The sequence below is a fragment of the Morus notabilis genome, unplaced genomic scaffold, assembly GCF_000414095.1.
Source record: "Morus notabilis unplaced genomic scaffold, ASM41409v2 Scaffold179, whole genome shotgun sequence".
In the NCBI taxonomy this organism is placed as follows: domain Eukaryota; kingdom Viridiplantae; phylum Streptophyta; class Magnoliopsida; order Rosales; family Moraceae; genus Morus; species Morus notabilis.
Genome location: NW_010360916.1, coordinates 429,809 through 448,348, shown reverse-complemented (window position 1 = coordinate 448,348; position 18,540 = coordinate 429,809). Strand labels below are relative to the sequence as shown.

The 18,540-nt window shown below is 31.4% G+C and overlaps 1 protein-coding gene across 1 annotated transcript; it reads left to right on the top strand.

Moving 5' to 3' along the window:
* The first annotated feature begins 8,520 nt into the window (after positions 1-8,520).
* LOC21406715 (protein NRT1/ PTR FAMILY 5.4) lies at positions 8,521-14,351 on the top strand. Its single transcript, XM_010097672.2, has 5 exons — positions 8,521-8,755; positions 8,970-9,187; positions 9,302-9,553; positions 10,496-10,779; positions 13,089-14,351. The coding sequence occupies exons 1-5, from the start codon at positions 8,614-8,616 to the stop codon at positions 13,975-13,977; spliced, it is 1,785 nt and encodes a 594-aa protein (XP_010095974.1). The 5' UTR covers positions 8,521-8,613; the 3' UTR covers positions 13,978-14,351.
* The last annotated feature ends 4,189 nt before the right edge of the window (positions 14,352-18,540 follow it).

The following is an 18,540-nucleotide window of genomic DNA, read 5'->3' as shown; positions in this document are numbered from 1 at the left end:
TTTTTTTTATATTAATATTTTATTATTATATTAATAATATTATTAATATTACTAATATTATTATATTATTAATATTATTTTATTATTTTTAATAATAATAATAATATTTTTTATTAATATTATTATTATGGATCTTCTTCCATGCGAACAACCAAACACAGTAATATAATATTCCTGGGAATTTAAAAAAGATTCATGTATGGAACCAAACACAATAATGTATTATTCCTATGAATCATATTACCCTCCATCACTTTCTTGGGAATATGATTCCTACTGATTCCCGCATACCAAACGCCCCCTTAGGGGTTGTTTTTTTGTATTTTTGAGTTAGGTATTTTTGAGTAAAGATCTTGAGTTAAATTTGAGTTATAACTTGAGTTGAAGTTATAATTTGAGTTTGTGTTTAATTGTGTACATTTGAGTTATGATTTGAGATAAGAATCTTTTTGAGTTTGTGTTTGAGTGAGTCAAAACTTAAATTGTATTTAGATAGTATCTAATAAAAACTCAATGGTGATGAAAAATTTTAATACGGTATATGGGTGGGGTTTTATTCGTCTTTTCATTGTCAACGCATAGAAAAAAAAATCATCTCAATCAGAATTAAAACGAAAAAGTTATGGCATTTTTAAGAATAGAAAAAAATACAGTTCATTAATTTGAGTTCGAGTTTCTGAACTTGAGTTGAAGGAGAAACTTGAACTCGAATTAGTCTTAAACTTAAGTTCAAACTTAAAAGACATATGAACTTGAATAAAATTGTAACTCGAGTTGCTTTTTTTTTTTGAGTTTTTGAGGCTACCGAACACACCCTTAGAATGAGGAATTAAAATCAAAATAAGTTATTTACTTAGTGATAAGACTCAGAATTGAAGGCATTTTAAATTTCATTTATGCATTTATTTACACCTAAAATATAATAAATCATTATAAAATTCAATTTTATATTTTTAATTTAAATAATAAATTTTCAACCCAGTTCCTAAACAAGGAAGGTTTTTTTTTTTTTTTGGTTTTTCTTGTTTTTTTATCTTCTCGCTAATGGCATCTTTGACCGAAATAACGTCAGTGTTGATGACAAAAACAATGTCGAATGTAATGATCTCGGTGCCCACGTTTTTTTAGCAATGAGGGTGTTGGGGACGAGATCCGATGGCGGTGACATGCGGCGGCTGAGCTGTCGATGTCAAGGATGGAGCGCGGTGGAGCTCTACTGGTATGCTAATGTCGACTATGGAGAAAGATCGAATGAGTGCGTTTAAAACTCGTTCTAAATGATTTTATTTTTTGTATGAAAATAAAAATAAAAACGTGTTCAATCTCAGACATAAATTATTTTTAAAAATACGTTTGGTAGTTTTATCAAGATATTATTTTGCAGTATAAAAAAAACACATTAATATATCTCTCTACTCAAGAGAGGAGAAAATAAAAACAAAAAATGAAAAACGACAAAAAAATCATTTTTCATTTCTCTCTCATTTTACACTAAACCAAAAAATTATTTTCATTTCTCTTTTTTATCTTTAATTGTGTTAAACGCCGTTTTGAAATCGTTTTCATTTTTTTTTTCAAAAAACGTGAACAATTCTAAACACATACATATATTTTTTGAATGAGTTTTGTTTGTTTTTTTTTTTTTTTTTTTTTTCATATTTTTTTTTAATGATTTTTTTTTTTTTTTTTTTTTTTTTTTTTTTTTTTTGATAATATATGTTGTAAAAATCACACCTGGATGGTCTTATTTTAGTTTAGTGCTCCTTTATGTCTTTTTACCTAGGATTCCAGTTTAATGGCTATAAATATTCACCCTACTGGTAGGGAAAGAATACATCCTCCTATCATAGGTTTTCTCAATAAGAAAAAATCAGGGATTTTGTTTCAAAATTTTCAGTTAACCAAAAAAAAAAAAAACAGCAATTGAAATTTTGTAACAAAACGTTTTAGGCATATTGTACTAATATTTTAGAACAATTTTGAAGTAAATTGAATTGAATTGAAGAGAAGAAAAACAAAAAGAAACTGCTCTCAAAATCTTTCTTGCACTGCCGCTGTTCTTCAAAAATCACTCTCAGCCGATTCAAGAGAAAAGACTTGTTTCTTTTTTTCTTTTTCCCTGGTTTTTTGCTTTTTTTGTGTGTTTTTGTTTTTGTTTATTTAATTACTTCTAACTTCTAATTTCTCAACGTAACTATTCTCCAACAACTCTAACAATCTCTATTGAGTAATTATATTTACACCCATCAAATTCATTAATATCCCCACCAATTTATAAATTATATTTATTACAATTTTAGGCTATTTAAAATTACATTAAACTCATTAACATATCCTCACATTAACTATAAATAAAAATAATATTTTTTAAAAAAACTAAAGAACATACACCCACATTAACTATAATTAGAAAGTATTTTTTAAAGAAATAAAAAATATCCCCACATCTTTAGTTAAAGCTAATTTCATCTTCATAAACCCTAAAATTTTCTCTATTAAATTCTTTAAAAATTTCAATATAAATTCCAATTGAAACAAAAACAACAGGAAGCATGTTAAATTTTTAAAGACTGATTTCTCCCCCTTATATGAGTGCTTTTGTCAAATGCTTCATGTAAAATTATTGCGATTGGTTTTGTCAATAACAGTCATTTTGTTCAGGTAATATTTCGTACTTCTATAACTTCATTTTTTTTTTTTTTTTTTTTTTTTAATAACATTTGGTTGCTTCTATGTTATAGAGGCATTGTTTTTTTCTTAACGGAAGTCATAAAAAAAACTACGAGGATAATGATTTTTTTTTTTTTAGAATTTACGAGGAAGATGATTGATAGATAAAAGTAAAAGGGACAAAAGTAATTTAAGAAATTGCAATAAATCTTAAAAAAGAAATATAACATTAATAGTTAAAAAGATATATTTTTTATAATTCAAGATTAAAATTAGGTGGGGGTATGAGAGGATTAAATTAAGTATTATGAAAATTTTATCTATAAAAGGGTAGATTTTTTATATTTTTGTTGTAAAAATATTAATTATTGGGGGTATTTATAAAATAAATTTTAAAGGTGTAAATATAACTGCTCATCTCTATTTTATTGATCCCAAAAACATTGGGCTGGTACTCATCAGATCCATATGGATTTGAGTTCCCCTTCTTTTGTTCAGACCCAAAATAACTTGATCCAAGTTTCCAACAATGCAAATTTGCTTTGGGCTTTCTTTGAATGTCCTCTCTTGCTTAAGTTTGACCATACGTTTGTTAACAGGTTTAATTAGTGAGCAAAACTTTTTTATTACAGTATTTTTTTCTCACAAAATTAAAATTTTTGTTTAAAATATTTTGTTCAAACCTATAAATCAAATGGGCTCTAAGCTTTCTTAGAAGTTAGAGCTAGAGTACAAATGTTGATATAAGTTAATTTTGAGAATATTGTTGAACTTATTCTTAAAAGTGTATGGATCTGAATTTTTACCTTTTATTTTTAATTAATATTTTTTTGACTAATATAGTTATATGACTAAAAAGGATATTAATCAAAATAAGAGGTAAAATCTAGATCCATACTTATATAAAAAAAAAAGAAGTTTAGATCAATGCACTTTAAAAAGTATTTGTCTCCTTTTTCAGTTGAATTTCCTAAGCAAATAAAACAATTTTAAAAAAGGGAATAAATGAGAATTTATTAAAAAAGAAAACCATCAATCGGATATTATTTTGAAGTGCTAGATTTTTTTTTTAGGTTCATAAATTCTACATATATTTGTTTCTTTCATCACATTTAACTTTTAGAAGCATGGTTTACCGTCTCCTGGAACTAGAAATGCCTTGCAACATTGCTCCCCAAGTAATTCTCTTTGTGAGAAATGTTAACGTCATTTTTTTTATTACTCTCTTTATTATTTTTTACATTTACTATTTGACACCTGTTCACTTCGTTGATTCGAGTTTATAATTTGAGTTGAGATATAATTTTATGTGAGAGCTTTTTACTGTAGCAAAAAAGTTAGATGTGATTGTTTCTAAAAACTTTTTACTGTAGCAAAACTCAAATTCTAAACTCGAATCGGTAAAGTGAACGGGGCATTTATTAATATAATATATTATTATTTAAATAAAAAATGAGATAATAAAATTCAAGTGTCAAACAGTAATCAGTTTCGTTCACTTCGCGGATTCGAATTTTCAATTCGAGATGAGATGTGACATTTTTTGAGAGCGTTTCACTGTAACAAAAAAAAAGTTAGATGTGACATTTTCTGAGAGCTTTTTACTGTAAAAACTTAAAATTAAAAACTCGAATCGGTGAAATGAACGATGCAAAAAGAGTGACATACAAAAAAGTTAGATGTGACTATTTCTGAGAGCTTTTTACTGTAGCAAAACTCAAATTCTAAACTCGAATCGGCGAAATGAACGAGACCATTATAATTTTTTTTTCCACAGTAGTCTATACCTATTTATCCTACATAGTGACGCTTTAGCACTTTTTTTTGTAGGCATAGGCTCATTCATTTCATAGCCACGAAGAATAAAATCAGTTTGCCTTTTCCATGTAGTATAATGGTAATGACGTGACAGAACAAAATCCCTTTAGTTTTTTTATTTTTTTATTTTATAAATTTCCTTTTACAGTATGTAAGAAAACTGAATGAAGGAAAGTCCACAAAGTATATATTTGATAGAAAAAGTTGAGAAAGGCACGAATGGGGCGGGTAATTGGCTATAGGTTTTGCCGTTAGATTTTATTGGGATACAATTCTCACTTTTAATAATTAATTCTCATGTTTAATAATTACAGGCACGATTAATATATGCCTTACTTATTTTTTTACACCAGCTGCTGCTGCATTGGAGGAAAAGTGAATTTTATTTTTTTATTTTTTTATTTTTATTTTTTGAAAAGTGCTTCGACTTTTTGAATGAAATTGCTTACGATTGAGGACACTGACTTGTTTTGTGTATTATTTCATTAAAAGCATGATTAAGCCCAATTATTAATCGGCACTCATAATTTTTGCAGTTGCTTTCTCTTGTCCTTAAGTACAGCACTAACTGATAATTAATTAATGTTCTTGTTTGGCACATGAATTAAACACCAAATTTGACTAATTTATGATTTATCCCTTGTCAATTGAATATAGCATGGGACAAATTTGGCTTATTTGTAAAACCAATTAATCATTGGCTGTAAATTTGTATCGAAGATAAATACAACAATAAATTTATATGAATAGCCCTAGAATTTTTTCCTCTCTTTAAAGTTAGTCTTATAGTTGATTAATTTTATCTTATAAATAGTTCCTGCAATTAAAAAATGTCTCATAAACGGTCACTTCATTAAATTTTATATTGAAATCATTAACCTTGTTTTATAAATTATGGAACAGTTCTGTATTAAAGGATAGTAAATTTTTTATAAACACATATACAGATCTAATTGTTAAATAAAACAAAAAAAAAAGTTACTAAAAAAAAAAATTGACTACCATAATGATTCCCAAATTATTATTTGATTGAAAATACACCACACCACAAACTTAAATAATGTAACCCTGAGGCCTTAAGTACTCATCATGATCTTTTGCATACACATGAGCTTCGTGCCTATTAATCGTCCACGTTCACGTTAAAATGTACAAAGTAATTTCATTGACAACCCAACATTCGATACTTCTCTCTCTAAAAAAAGAAAAAGGCACCATTTTTCTAACCACATGATTTTCCAATGGGAATTGTGGGCTTATTTGGTTCAACAACTTAAATTATAGTGATTTGAATTTTTTTTTATTGGAATTGTAAAATCTAAACTGTAGTAATTTAAATTGTGATTCGAACTGTTGTTTGGATGTACAAATAAATTATAATTTGAATTGAGAATAAAATCTGAACTATGTTTAAATAAAGTGTTGAAAACTGTTATTAGAGTTTTGTAACAAATCTTGTAAAACCTCATTATAAATAACATTAAAAAATATACAATATGGTGGGGATTTGTTCCTCTCTTCATTATGAACATATTAAAAAAAATCATCTCAATCAGAATTAAAAGGAAGAAGTTATGACATTTTTAATATTGAAATTGAAGAGAGAGAAAAAGCTGAATATGAAATTATTAGACTGTTGACAACAATTCAGATTGTTAGAATTTAGGGGGAATGTGAATTCTAAAATCAACAATTTGAGTTGTCCTTTAACCATTGTTAATCATTTTAATTATCCTTAAATTTTTCCTTCCAAACACCAGTTTGAATCCTAAACTAATGTTTGAATTCTAAAAAACAGTTTGAGTTTTTGAAACAACCAAAGGTTGTGATGCTTCAAATCATATCGTGTGACTCTTTATGCAAACTTATGTACACAAACAACTTAGGCCCCATTCGTTTCATCGATTCGAGTTTTGCCACAATAAAAAGCTCTCAGAAACAGTCACATTTAACTTTTTTACTACATTAAAAACTCTCACATAAAATCACATCTTAACTCAAATTAAAAACTCGAATCAGCGAACTAAACGGGCCCTTAGAGTTATTATTAGTTTTCTTTAGGTACGACTTATGAGCCTATTTGAATTGGCTTTTTAAAAAAGATGTTTTTCTTTATTTTATCTAAAAGCTATTTTTGAGGTTGTTTAGATAGACAACAATGAAAATGCTTTAACTTTTATAAGCTCTTGGAGATAATTTACTGCCTAAGTGCTTATGAAAAAAGAGCTCATGAAAATCTTTTCTAATTACATTTTTAAACAACAAAGTTAAAAATTCCATCTATATTCTTATTTTACTTTACTTTTTGTAACAATAAGAGTTTTTAACTTATTTGTAACAAAACATTTTTAAAAACTCTTCTCAAATAAGTAAGTTCTTAATTTCCCGTATATTATCCAAACACTAGTTAAAAAGCTCCGATTTGTATTTCACTTCCTCTACTGCTTAAAAAAAAAAAAAAAAAACACACACACACACACACAAACTCTCCTAAACTAGTTTTTATAGTAATTAATTTAGTTTATTTTCTCTTCTTTTAGTTTACCCTATTTATAATGTTTATTGTGTACATAAAATGTTGGTCTGCAAAAACACACTGAGATTCTCATTTCAAACACGAAACTAGGTACGTGCATTGCATCCACAAACATTTTGGGATACACCGACATACCGACACATTTCATAGTGGAGAGCTGATGGGAGATATCAAGAGACCAAATTAATGTGGCAATACTAGCAGTGACTAATTATTATCTGCCAAGACAAATCCACTCCATAATACAGTAGTCAATCTATATATAACAAAATATTTTTTTTTATTTTTTTTATTTTTTATTTTTTCATGTCTTTTAGCTGTTACCAGCTTCATTTTTTGATGCATGCATGATATATTCAATATTATTATTTTTTTTTAGTCAATTACAAATTCCTTTCTACCAATATTATTATAATGTATCAACTCGGAGATGACATTTCATAAGTAACTCTACTTTTTTGTATTTTAAAATCTATGACCACTATAGTTTTAAACATACAATCCACATATTTTCAGCTTGGACTTTCTCAATTGCAATTATAGGCTGTCGAGTTGTGTTTCTTTGCCATAAATCAAAGAAGAATTAGTAGGCACTGCATATGAAAGAGTATCCTTATAGTCCACATTACAACCAAATGTGAAATTCATCTTAATGTTTATTGCAAAAAGATAAATAATTTATGTGTGCATATATTTATACACACACACACACCAAATGTTGGTAGCAGGTATATCAGAGTATAAATTTGCACCAAATTTCAAGCCCAAATGACTACCAAAGATGAAAACCCGTAGCTTTAAAACCAAGTAGCCTAAGGAAAAAAAAAAAAAAAAAAAAAAAAAAAAAAACCCAAAGACCATAAAAAAAATTTAAAAAAAAAAAAAAAAAAGAAACCCAAGTAGCCTATACAAAATTTAAACAATAAAAAATTAAAATTAACTTATTTGGCAAAAACATATATACATATATTAGTTATCGGAATCCAAATGCCATACTTTTGTAAAGTGTGAAAGATTTTTCATAAGTTTCTTGCTTTCCGGAATCCAATAAATGCTAGAGAAAAGCTTCAAGTTAATGTATAGTTTGTGAGAAATTTTTTTTTTATGGTAAGGGTATTTTATCACTCATGTTTTGACCGTTAAATCGAGTCAAAATGTTATTAAGATGAAAAATTATGCAAAATTGATCTGGTAGTTCGAAACATAGCTTATTAATATATAGCGTAATTTTTCATATTAAGCAGTACTAGAATTCTCATAGATAATTATTATTATTATTTTTTTTTCAGAAGGTCATGTTTGTTTGCAATTTTGCAAGAAGCAACGATTAATACACGATTCTACTACGACAACACATCACACATGTAGTGTGTGTGCGTGTATATATCTATATATATATATATATTGTTCACTGTGGTTGTATACACGTACGTACAGTGCACTTCTCGCATATATAAAAAGGGACAACCATATGCCCCCTAGTCCCACATCGCCCCAAGAACCCATTTTGCTAAACCCACTAATAATTCCATTTCTATGCAATTCCACACTCTCCATTCCAAACCAACTTGATCATTATCTCAAGTTCAATGGATAGCTCATCCGTAGCCCCCATGTCAATCGACAATGGCCATATTGAAGAACACACCAATAAGGAGCTCTCAATTAGCTCAACCACCCGCCAGATCAAAGCCTCCAAGGGTGGCTGGAACGCTGCTATTTTCGTCATCCGTAAGCGCGCGTCCTCTAATCTTGAGTCATCTTAAAATTAAAACGAATTCTCTCGATTCTTTTTCTTTTTTTAAATTTAGGAGCACGAGATTTGAACTCTTCACCTTATAATGGAGTCAGTGGTAGAATTATCGCTAAACTATATTTACAACCACTTTTCTAGTGATTTTTCAATCGAACTAATTCATTTTTTTTTAAAAAAATGAATGGTTAGTCGTGGAAGTAGCCGACCGGTTCGCCTTCTATGGCCTAAGCGGAAACCTCATCATGTACCTCACCAACGTCCTTCACCAGCCAACAGTCACCGCCGCTAAGAACGTCAACATGTGGGTCGGTGTATCCTCCCTCTTCCCGTTGCTCGGTGCCCTCGTCGCCGACTCCTTCCTCGGCCGCTTCAAGACTATTCTCTTGTCGTCCATTGTTTATTTACTTGTACGTCCATCAACAATAAAAAAGTATAATACATATATTGTCACAGATAAAGCATGTTTTTTTTTTTTTTTCTTCTCATGATTCACGAGATGACTGAAAAAATTATATGAGCAGGGAATGGTGCTGCTGTGCTTTTCGGTGTCGGCGATTCCTGCGGGCTATCGGAAAGCGGTCTTCTTCGTGTCGCTTTATGTGTTATCGGTCGGCGAGGGCGGGCACAAGCCGTGCGTGCAGACCTTCGCCGCCGACCAGTTCGACGAGGACACGCCGGAGGAAAAAGAGGCTAAGAGCTCCTTCTTCAACTGGTGGTACTTAGGGATTGTTGCTGGAGCCGCGGCTGCCATTTTAGTGGTTATTTACATTCAGGTATGCTCAGTATATTTTTCCCAAATTCTTATGTAGGTCCCAACATTTTGCTTATATTTGTTAATTTCCTTGTTTCTATTTCTGATCAGATTAGAATAAACATTAATTTTTCCAGCAAGAGAATAGCTGTATTTCCGACACATATGTAACACATACTTCTTTACGTTTCTGCTTCTTGTTCTTTTCTGGCATATGCTCAGATTGGGAGTTTATTTAGTCTTGGGAACTTGGGGTTTGTTGTAACTGCTTTAGAGCAATAAATGCAATCCTCTTTTCTTAATATAATTACCTTACTAATAATAATAATAATAACACTAATAAAATCCTATTAATTCAAAGTGAAGCAAAAAATTACGAGGCATATGCATGTGATTAGTTTTACACACTGTTCCATGTGTAGCTTCAATTTCCTGACTATATGTGCTAAAAAGTTTTGCCGTTTGAATGGTTGACCATCATTTTTTGTTATAGGGGAAATTAACAAATGACCCTTTTTTAGCTGTTTTTTTTTTAATGAATGACCGAAGTTTTTATTTTTTATATAAATGACTAAACTTTTATTTCAAGAAATGGCTATTTTTACAGTAGTTTATCAGTTAAAAAAAGCATAATCAGTAACTGATAAATCGGTTCATCATCAATTTACTAATAGTTTATCATTGATGAATTAGTAACTTGTTGATTGAATTGATTAATTAACTACTATTTGGTATTAGTTAATTACTAACTGATATTGATTAATCATTAATAAATCATCCAGTTAATCAGTGATCAACCACTGAGTTAATCGTTAATCGAAAAACGGTCATTTCCTTAATTTTATAAAACTTCGGTCATTTACTCCCAAATCCCTTATTTTAGTGCATGACAATCATATTGTTATTGTCTTTAGACATAATGTACATGGAATTCTGATGTTGTTTAAATCTTTTTTTTTTTCAGGATAATGTTAGTTGGACTGTTGGTTTTGGGATGTTAGCCGGGGTGATAGGGGCGGCTCTCGTGCTATTTTTGCTCGGAACGAGGAGGTACCGGCGGCAGGTTCCTGTCGGGAGCCCCTTCACCGCGGTGGCGCAAGTGTTAGTGGCAGCAGCTCGAAAGTGGCGCGTGAAGGATAGTGGAAATAATTTAGGTGTTTTTTATGGTGACGAGAGGGTGCTGCTACATGGGCATCTAGTGGAGGCTCAGCCTGGTGCTCGGCACTTGACCCTTGCGAACAAATTCAGGTACGTGTCAATTCTAACAAAAGTTGCAACTTACGGTCAACAACTGCATTAACCCTGGTAGGCAAATATACTTATAAATTGAATAGGATATTATATTATATACAACATCCACACAAAGTTGCTCCAAGCGAGAGACCTTGTCATGTTGAGGAATGACGAGGACGTCGTGGTAGTCAGAAGGTGGGCCAAGTTCGAGTTGAGCCAAGACCTCCATGGACATATGAAATGGGGCCTAACTTGTCAGTTCGCACTTTGCCACCACTAAATAAAAGTACCTACCTAGACGATGGACTTCCACATAGACTTAGACCAGAAAGCGCCACAATATATATATATATATACATATATATATATACACATATATATATAATTATAGTTTTAATTCATGCTTAAGCCATTCCTCACAATATCAATATGTGTGTGTGTGTATAGCTTGAGTATACATAATTTAGTTTAGCCAAACAGCTAGAAACATATCTATAACAGAATTATTGGCCGTGTTTAAAATCGATCCCCTTTTTATTTTTCACGTTTTTTAAGAAAAAATAAAACCATTTTCAAAACAGCGTTTGGCGTGATAAAGATAAAAAATAGAAATGAAAACGATTTTTTAGTTTAGTGGAAATGAGAGAGAAATGAAAAACGAATTTTAATCATTTTTTATTTTTTGTTTTCATTTTCTCCTCTAGAGAGAGAGAAAGAGAGACATTAATTGTTTTTTTACACTGAAAATAATATCTTGATAAAACTATCAAACGCATTTTTAAAAATAATTTCCGTCTGAGATTAAAAACGTTTTCATTTTCATTTTCATACAAAAAATAAAATTATTTTAGAACGAGTTTCAAACGCGCCAATTATATTAACTACAATTATTTTTTAGCTAATTGTGGCTCGAGGGGCATAAATTAAGATGAGTTTATTAATGCAAAATGGACCTATATAAATATTGAAGTACCTCATGACAATAATGATCTAGTTCTAGCTTAGCTATCACGTGATTGTGTGGATCGGATCAAATTTCAAATTTTGTCTCGCTTTAGTGGTAATGCATGGCCACATACATTGTACTGTGTTGCGCACGATAATGCTGAACAATATTGCTCTCTGTCTGCAAGCTTATTTCTTGCTTGTAGTTAGAAAATTAATGGGGCCCATACTCTTCACTTACCACTTTACATCCACTTTATTATTATTACTATTTTTTTATTTTCCTTATTTGGTATTTTGGTGCCACCACTACAAGTCAACGTCATGATCTTTTGGAAAAAGAAATAAAGGGGGAAAAAAAAAAAAGTAAACGGTGATATATATTGTTTAGTCTAGGTATATTTTATCTTAGAAAATCAATGTGTTGACTTTGTGGTTGGCTGATAACCATCAAGTGAACTTAAGGACTAGAATCTAATTTGTCATAAAAAACTAAACTCCAAAACGTTTTAAATGCTCTGCAATAATGCTCAACCAAAAGCGTTAAACGCTTCCCCCATTCCCACACCCCTAAACAAACAAACAAACAAAAGCATTAAAATACAAAAGAAAAAATTAAAAAGAGCTATTCTATAGAGTATATACATTTGAGAGGCAAATTGGGTTAAAAAAAAATGAAGTTCACTCTCAAAACCATCCAATTCCCGCCTAAAAAGGCGGGGACACCATCGAAAAATCTTGTCGGCGCTTTTTCTATATAGTTATATCTGTCTCATATTCTATCACTTATATTTATCATTTGACAAAAATTTCAAGAATCTATAAACAAAACATGAGTTGAAATTCATCTTAAATTTTTAATGTTTGTGCAAAACAAATAAAATTTCAGTAAAAAGTACATAGTGAATGATAGTAGAATTAAGGTTAATACTAAATACATCTTAAGAGAAATATATATAATTGTTTAAGTTGTACATTACGGTGGGATTGCGACAGAGAAGGGACAAGAGGTTGTCCTCGTCTCCTTCTAAAATCTAATTCTAAGGCAGACTGGAATTAAAAGCCTAAATACTTATAAATACTTTTCATGAAAAATTACTAAATACTAAAATTACTTTAGTAAAAATATGAATTGTGGAAAGATATTGACAAAATAACCAATAAGACAACAAAATGAGACAGTAGATTTGTAGAGAGACATTTTGTTCATGTTCACCATTACTTATTATTGTTTGGTAACTTTCAACTGATTATAGTTTCAAATTATAATTAATTTTGACTAGGGAACCCTAGCAATCTTTGATTGATTAATATTTAGTGGTCAAAAAGAATTTGAATGACAGAGACGTTGTACTAATCCGAGTTGAAAAAATTGGCAGAGTTTTGGACAAAGCAACTTTAATTGACAACCATGACGGGTCATCAAGTCACACAAGAAATCCATGGAGGCTGTGCTCCGTACACCAAGTGGAAGAAGTCAAGCTTGTCATTCGACTGATTCCTATATGGTTAAGCTGCCTGATGTTCAACGTGGTCCAAGCCCAGCTCCACACCTTCTTCACCAAGCAAGGCAGCACAATGATCCGATCAATCGGGCCCCACTTCAAGCTTCCGCCGGCGTCGGTTCAAGGCCTCGTCGGCGTCACCATCCTCGTTACGGTCATGATCTACGACCGAGTCTTCGTCGCCGTGGCGCGGAAGGTCACGGGACACCCTTCCGGCATAACCACCCTGCAAAGAATCGGCTTCGGCCTATTCCTGTCTATACTCAACATGGTCGTTTCCGCAATTGTTGAGGCCAAAAGGGTCGACGTTGCGGCGAAACACGGTCTCTTGGACAGTCCTAAGGCACTACTTCCGATGAAAATCTGGTGGTTGTTCCCACAATACATGATTTGTGGATTGTCGGACACGTTTGCCGTGGTGGGACTCCAAGAGCTGTTTTATGCGGAAATGCCCAAGTCGATGAGGAGCTTGGGCGCGGCGGCTCATATAAGTATTTTGGGCGTTGGAAGCTTCATGAGTAGTTGGATAATTTCTATTGTTCAACTCATTAGCTATCGATTAACCGGGGAGGGATGGCTTAGGGACAATCTCAACCGTTCACATTTGGACTACTTTTACTGGGTGTTGGCTGGATTGAGCGCACTCAATTTGTGCGTTTATATTTGGGTCTCCAAGGGATTTGTCTACAAAGCAAATTATGGGGGTCGAGAAACAACTAGGGTGAATGATTCGGGATCTAAATGTATGAATGGAGAAGTATGATTAGATAACTATACCAAAAGGGAAAAAAAAAAAAAAAAAAAAAAAAAAAAAAAAAAAAAAAGAAAACTCCATGGATAAGCTAGGTGGTGGCTTTATTACATGTGGACTATCCTTCTCTTGTGCCATGCTACTGTTATGATCTAATTTTTGGTGTTAATTAGGTCCTACAACCCTTTTAAAATCTAGTTACTTATCTGCACCATGTTGATTAAGTTTTTCGTAAAAGTGGCTTTCCTCCAATTCAATACAAAGCAGCTAAATTTAGTTTCTAATCCAACAGAAGTTGATTGCCAAAATAATCTCCGCGTGTCCACCATAGAAAGTTTTAAAATTTAAATGAGAGAAAACTTTAGGAATAACACAAGAAGGGGGCATGTTAAAAAAAAAAAATTCTCACACTCTAATAAGACGACTTAATTTTTGCCACTATAAAGGACCGGTTAAAGGTAAACAATTTGTGTTTTCTCAGAATTGCCCATGACGGACACCAAGGAGTAATCTACTAGATAATAATCCGTAATCTATCAGATGTTGTCAGAATAAAAAATGACCTCTCACCGTAATCATCATCGTAGGCATCCGAGTAATCTACTAGATTAATATTAGTAATCTACCAGATTTTATCGTCTTTTCAACATAAATCACCGGTTGTCTCAATCGTCGGCGGCTTGCATGATCGGCAGAATAATCTAAGATATTAATACCAGTAAGCTACTAAACTAATTAACTAAATCCGGACATATTACTGATCGGCTGATGCCGTCTCCAAAATCAGTGGCAGAAATCTAAAGTCCATGTGCTATCATTGCCTAATTTTCTGTCAAATAAGCACACAAATTCTAATGTTGCTCAATACTAAAATTATATTTGGTCCTGTTAAACAAAGAATTAACAATCGTCCTCAATGGCTTTTTGCATTTGAAATTGTTAATGGTATTGTTATATAAAAGAAATTACTTTCTACATAAAAATAAACTCTTTTGCAGACAAGCATACAAGCAAAAAACTTACTCAAACATAAAGTTGAAGGAAGCATGACTCTGTGATATTATAAGCAGTTCAAGGAATGGCTCTTCCAAGTTTCCCATTAAAAGATTTCTCAAGTGGCGTCTAAATCACCTTCTTATATTGAAGGATTGTGTTTTCTTTACCACATAGGAACTGATTATCTTTTCTAAGTCTATAAATTGAAACTATAACTATAACTATAAACAAAACGAAGAGTAGATTTGTCAAACATAACTATTTCAATTGCAAGTGTCAGTGCAAAATTGAAGAGGGTTATAGAGTTTAGTTTATGGTAAGTACCCTATCAATGACTGTCATCTTCTAGACGGCACTGTGGTGGAGTCACTTGAAGATAAGTGGGGGCAGCCGTCTCCATTTAAATTTTTTTTTAAAAAATATACCTTTAAAAATTTTAAAATTTTACACATATATGCCTCAATTAAAATAAATGTATTTTTTTATATGTCCTCATTAAGATAATTTATTAAAAAAATTTAGTGTAAGTTTTTACTGAAGTGAAAGGCTGGTGCCTGCACATATGTATATTTGACTCATTTCCTCTCTTTAACTGCTTGTAGTTGTCAGTTTCTTCGCCTTCCATTTCTTCTTCAGCATTGTTTCGATTTCTTGAACTCCAGAATGACATCTTATCCAACAGTCGGCTAAATCCAGATTCATTTTTTCTGGCCAAAGTCAGGAGGAACAATACCAAAGTTTGACATGAATGGAGGTAGTCGAAAGAAACTCGATCGTTCTAATCCGATTGCATAGGGTCGCCTCCGGGTGAGCTCACTCTTAGATGGCTGTAAGTTGGACTGGTTCAGATCTAGAATTTGAGATCACAAGATTAACGTTTTAAGGACTGGCTCAAATTTTTAAAAAAGAGCCAACAAAAACACAGGGACATTGTGAGATCTAAACAAAAAACAAGAAAGTCTTTTTTTTTTTTTTTTTTTTTTTTTTTTTTTGAGAAAACATGAAAACATTCATCTAGTTAATGCTTGCCTTTTTTTTTTTTTTTCATTTTGTATTAAAAAAAGAGGAAAGAAAAGCAGAGAACATAAAGTTGTAACTAGTTCTAATCTTAAACTTATTACAGGTCTTACGTAATATAACACAAAAATCCTCTACGAATGAGTTTTAAGTTTGATTGTCTGACCCCATTTTGCATTTTATGGTTGAACTCGATCTACAATTTCATTGGTATATGAGATCAGACACAAAAAAAACTCAAAAAGCCACTAAAAAAGAAAGTTTGAAAGAAAGAGAATCGAAAAGGTTTTGTCAAGTTCATTTACGTGTGGTCACGAGTTAACTTCTAGACACAATATTATATAGTAATAAACTAATCGTATACGCTCCTTTAAACAAAATTAGGATAATAATTCTACACACGGCCAATACTGAGCAAATGACTAACCTGAAAACTATTTTGTTCTCTCTATTTTGTTCTTATCTCATTGTATTCTAGCTGAAATCCATACAAACGAATTACCTCAACTTTTCCACCGGTCATACTCTGCAAACAATCTACTAGACATTGAATGATGGATGAATCAATGTGGACTGTTAAAATTTAAAGTGCATTTGTTATGCTGAATCTAAAAGAAGTATTAACAATCCATATATTTTTTACTATTATCTAACACCTGAAAAGGCATTACACGGTACGACCAGATTTAACTAATTGTTTACGCAGTTTGTCCTTCTTTAAAAAAAAAATAACAAAAATCATAACTTTTAGAGTCCCAAAAATTCTAAGGATAATAAAGCAGAACTATATTATAATAGAGCTAAGTATACAGTACTTTACCAATAAATTACATGTTAGGAAATTTTATTTCCTATCATCTATTGTGGCAACATATAAATTGACAATTATATTATTACTATTTAAATTGATTGGATAAATTAAGTGGTCAATTTAGGAAAGTTCAATAAGTTTTTTAACTGAGTATGGACTAAATGGGTGGATATTAAATATTGACTCAATTAGGTTTAATGGGTGGTGCTTAATGGGACAATATATTGAGGAGCTTATGGTTATGGTCCCCAATACATCAAATCACATGGTAAGTTTTCACTCTTCCCTGTCACAAGATAAATCACTCATTCAGGAATCTTGTAATTTGACTGAGAAAGGCGATAATCCTAAGAACATGTTGTCAAAGAGATTTTCTGCTAGAGATTAAGGCTGCACCAATAGAGACGTGTATTTATTTTAACCTATTATCTTAACAATTTAGTCTGATGATACTGGATTTTAGGATTAAGGCCAACATTACATACAGTCAAAATTGTGAGCACGACCAACACAAATAAATTTGTTTTTTTTTTAATGGTTTGCTTCTTTTAAGAGACATAAGATAAACCGCACCTGAATTGAATGAGAGTTCCCCTTGATGGTATGAACAGCCCAGTTACTTGGTGACCAAGAAACGATCCATTCCCACATGAAAACTCCACCATGAATAACAACACCACCAATCTCCTCCTCAGTGACCGACGAGTGCAGCACCTCCTCCGTGCCTCCATTCCACACTAACAACACCACCAATCTCCTCCTCAGTGACCGACGAGTGCAGCACCTCCATTCCACATGGCAGCCTTGTAGAAGGTGATCAAGCCACTCGGCAGCATCAGGATGGCCGTGCTACATATTTCCAAATTCCTTCTTGCACTCGTTGCTTTCCAAGTGAAATACGGAGCCGGAGCTTTTGGATAAGGGAAATGTGTGGTACTATGATTTGAGTGTGCTAACATCATTTTTTTATCACTCTATTTATTAATATTTGTATTTATTATTTAACACGTAAATTTTATTATCTCATTTTATGTTTAAATAATAATATATAGAGTAGGCTAGAATTTATCTTATGTTTTTGTTGTTATTAGAACATAAATCAGGTCCGGGTCTTTTTTGTAATTCACTAGGCCTTGTAGAACTGTGCTATTCTTTAGCCTTGTATAGTTTACTCGTGTATTATTCTTTAGCCTTTTTTGGTATCATATGATTATAATGACTAATTTTGAAAACATTGGAAATTATTTTGATATCTTCTCAAAATATATAGTCATCAAATAAACAATAAATAATTTTTAGTACACAATGTTTATGAAATTCTCCATAACAATTTATTAGATATAAGAGAAATTATGAATAAATATTCTTTCAAGAAAACCTCATTTTTTTTACCGAACACTTTTTGGGTTTCGGAATTAGGTTGACATTTTCATCATCTTTAAAGGTTAAATTAAGTTAATTTAAGACATGATTTTAAGAAGTCGGAATTAAGTTAAATTAAGTTTTGTTAACGTTGAAAATTGTGGAAATAAATGAAGTATTGATTAGAGCATTGAAATAAAGGTTTATAGTTTAAGATTATTTCAGGCTTTTACATAAATTGAGATTTGAGAGGTGTTCATGTCGTAATTTCTGTTTATCAGACGATCTTGGTTTTAGCCTTTTCTTTTTGGTAAAAGCTACTTTTGTTTTCAACTTTACTACCATGTAGATTCGTGTTAAGTCGGGAAAAAAAAAAAATATATATATAT

Bases quoted from the DNA above. Each gene is read 5' to 3' on its own strand.
- LOC21406715 (XM_010097672.2), top strand. From the start codon at position 8,614: ATGGATAGCTCATCCGTAGCCCCCATGTCAATCGACAATGGCCATATT. The intron at 9,188-9,301 runs GTACGTCCATCA...TTATATGAGCAG, and splicing joins CGTCCATTGTTTATTTACTT to GGAATGGTGCTGCTGTGCTT. The intron at 9,554-10,495 runs GTATGCTCAGTA...TTTTTTTTTCAG, and splicing joins TAGTGGTTATTTACATTCAG to GATAATGTTAGTTGGACTGT.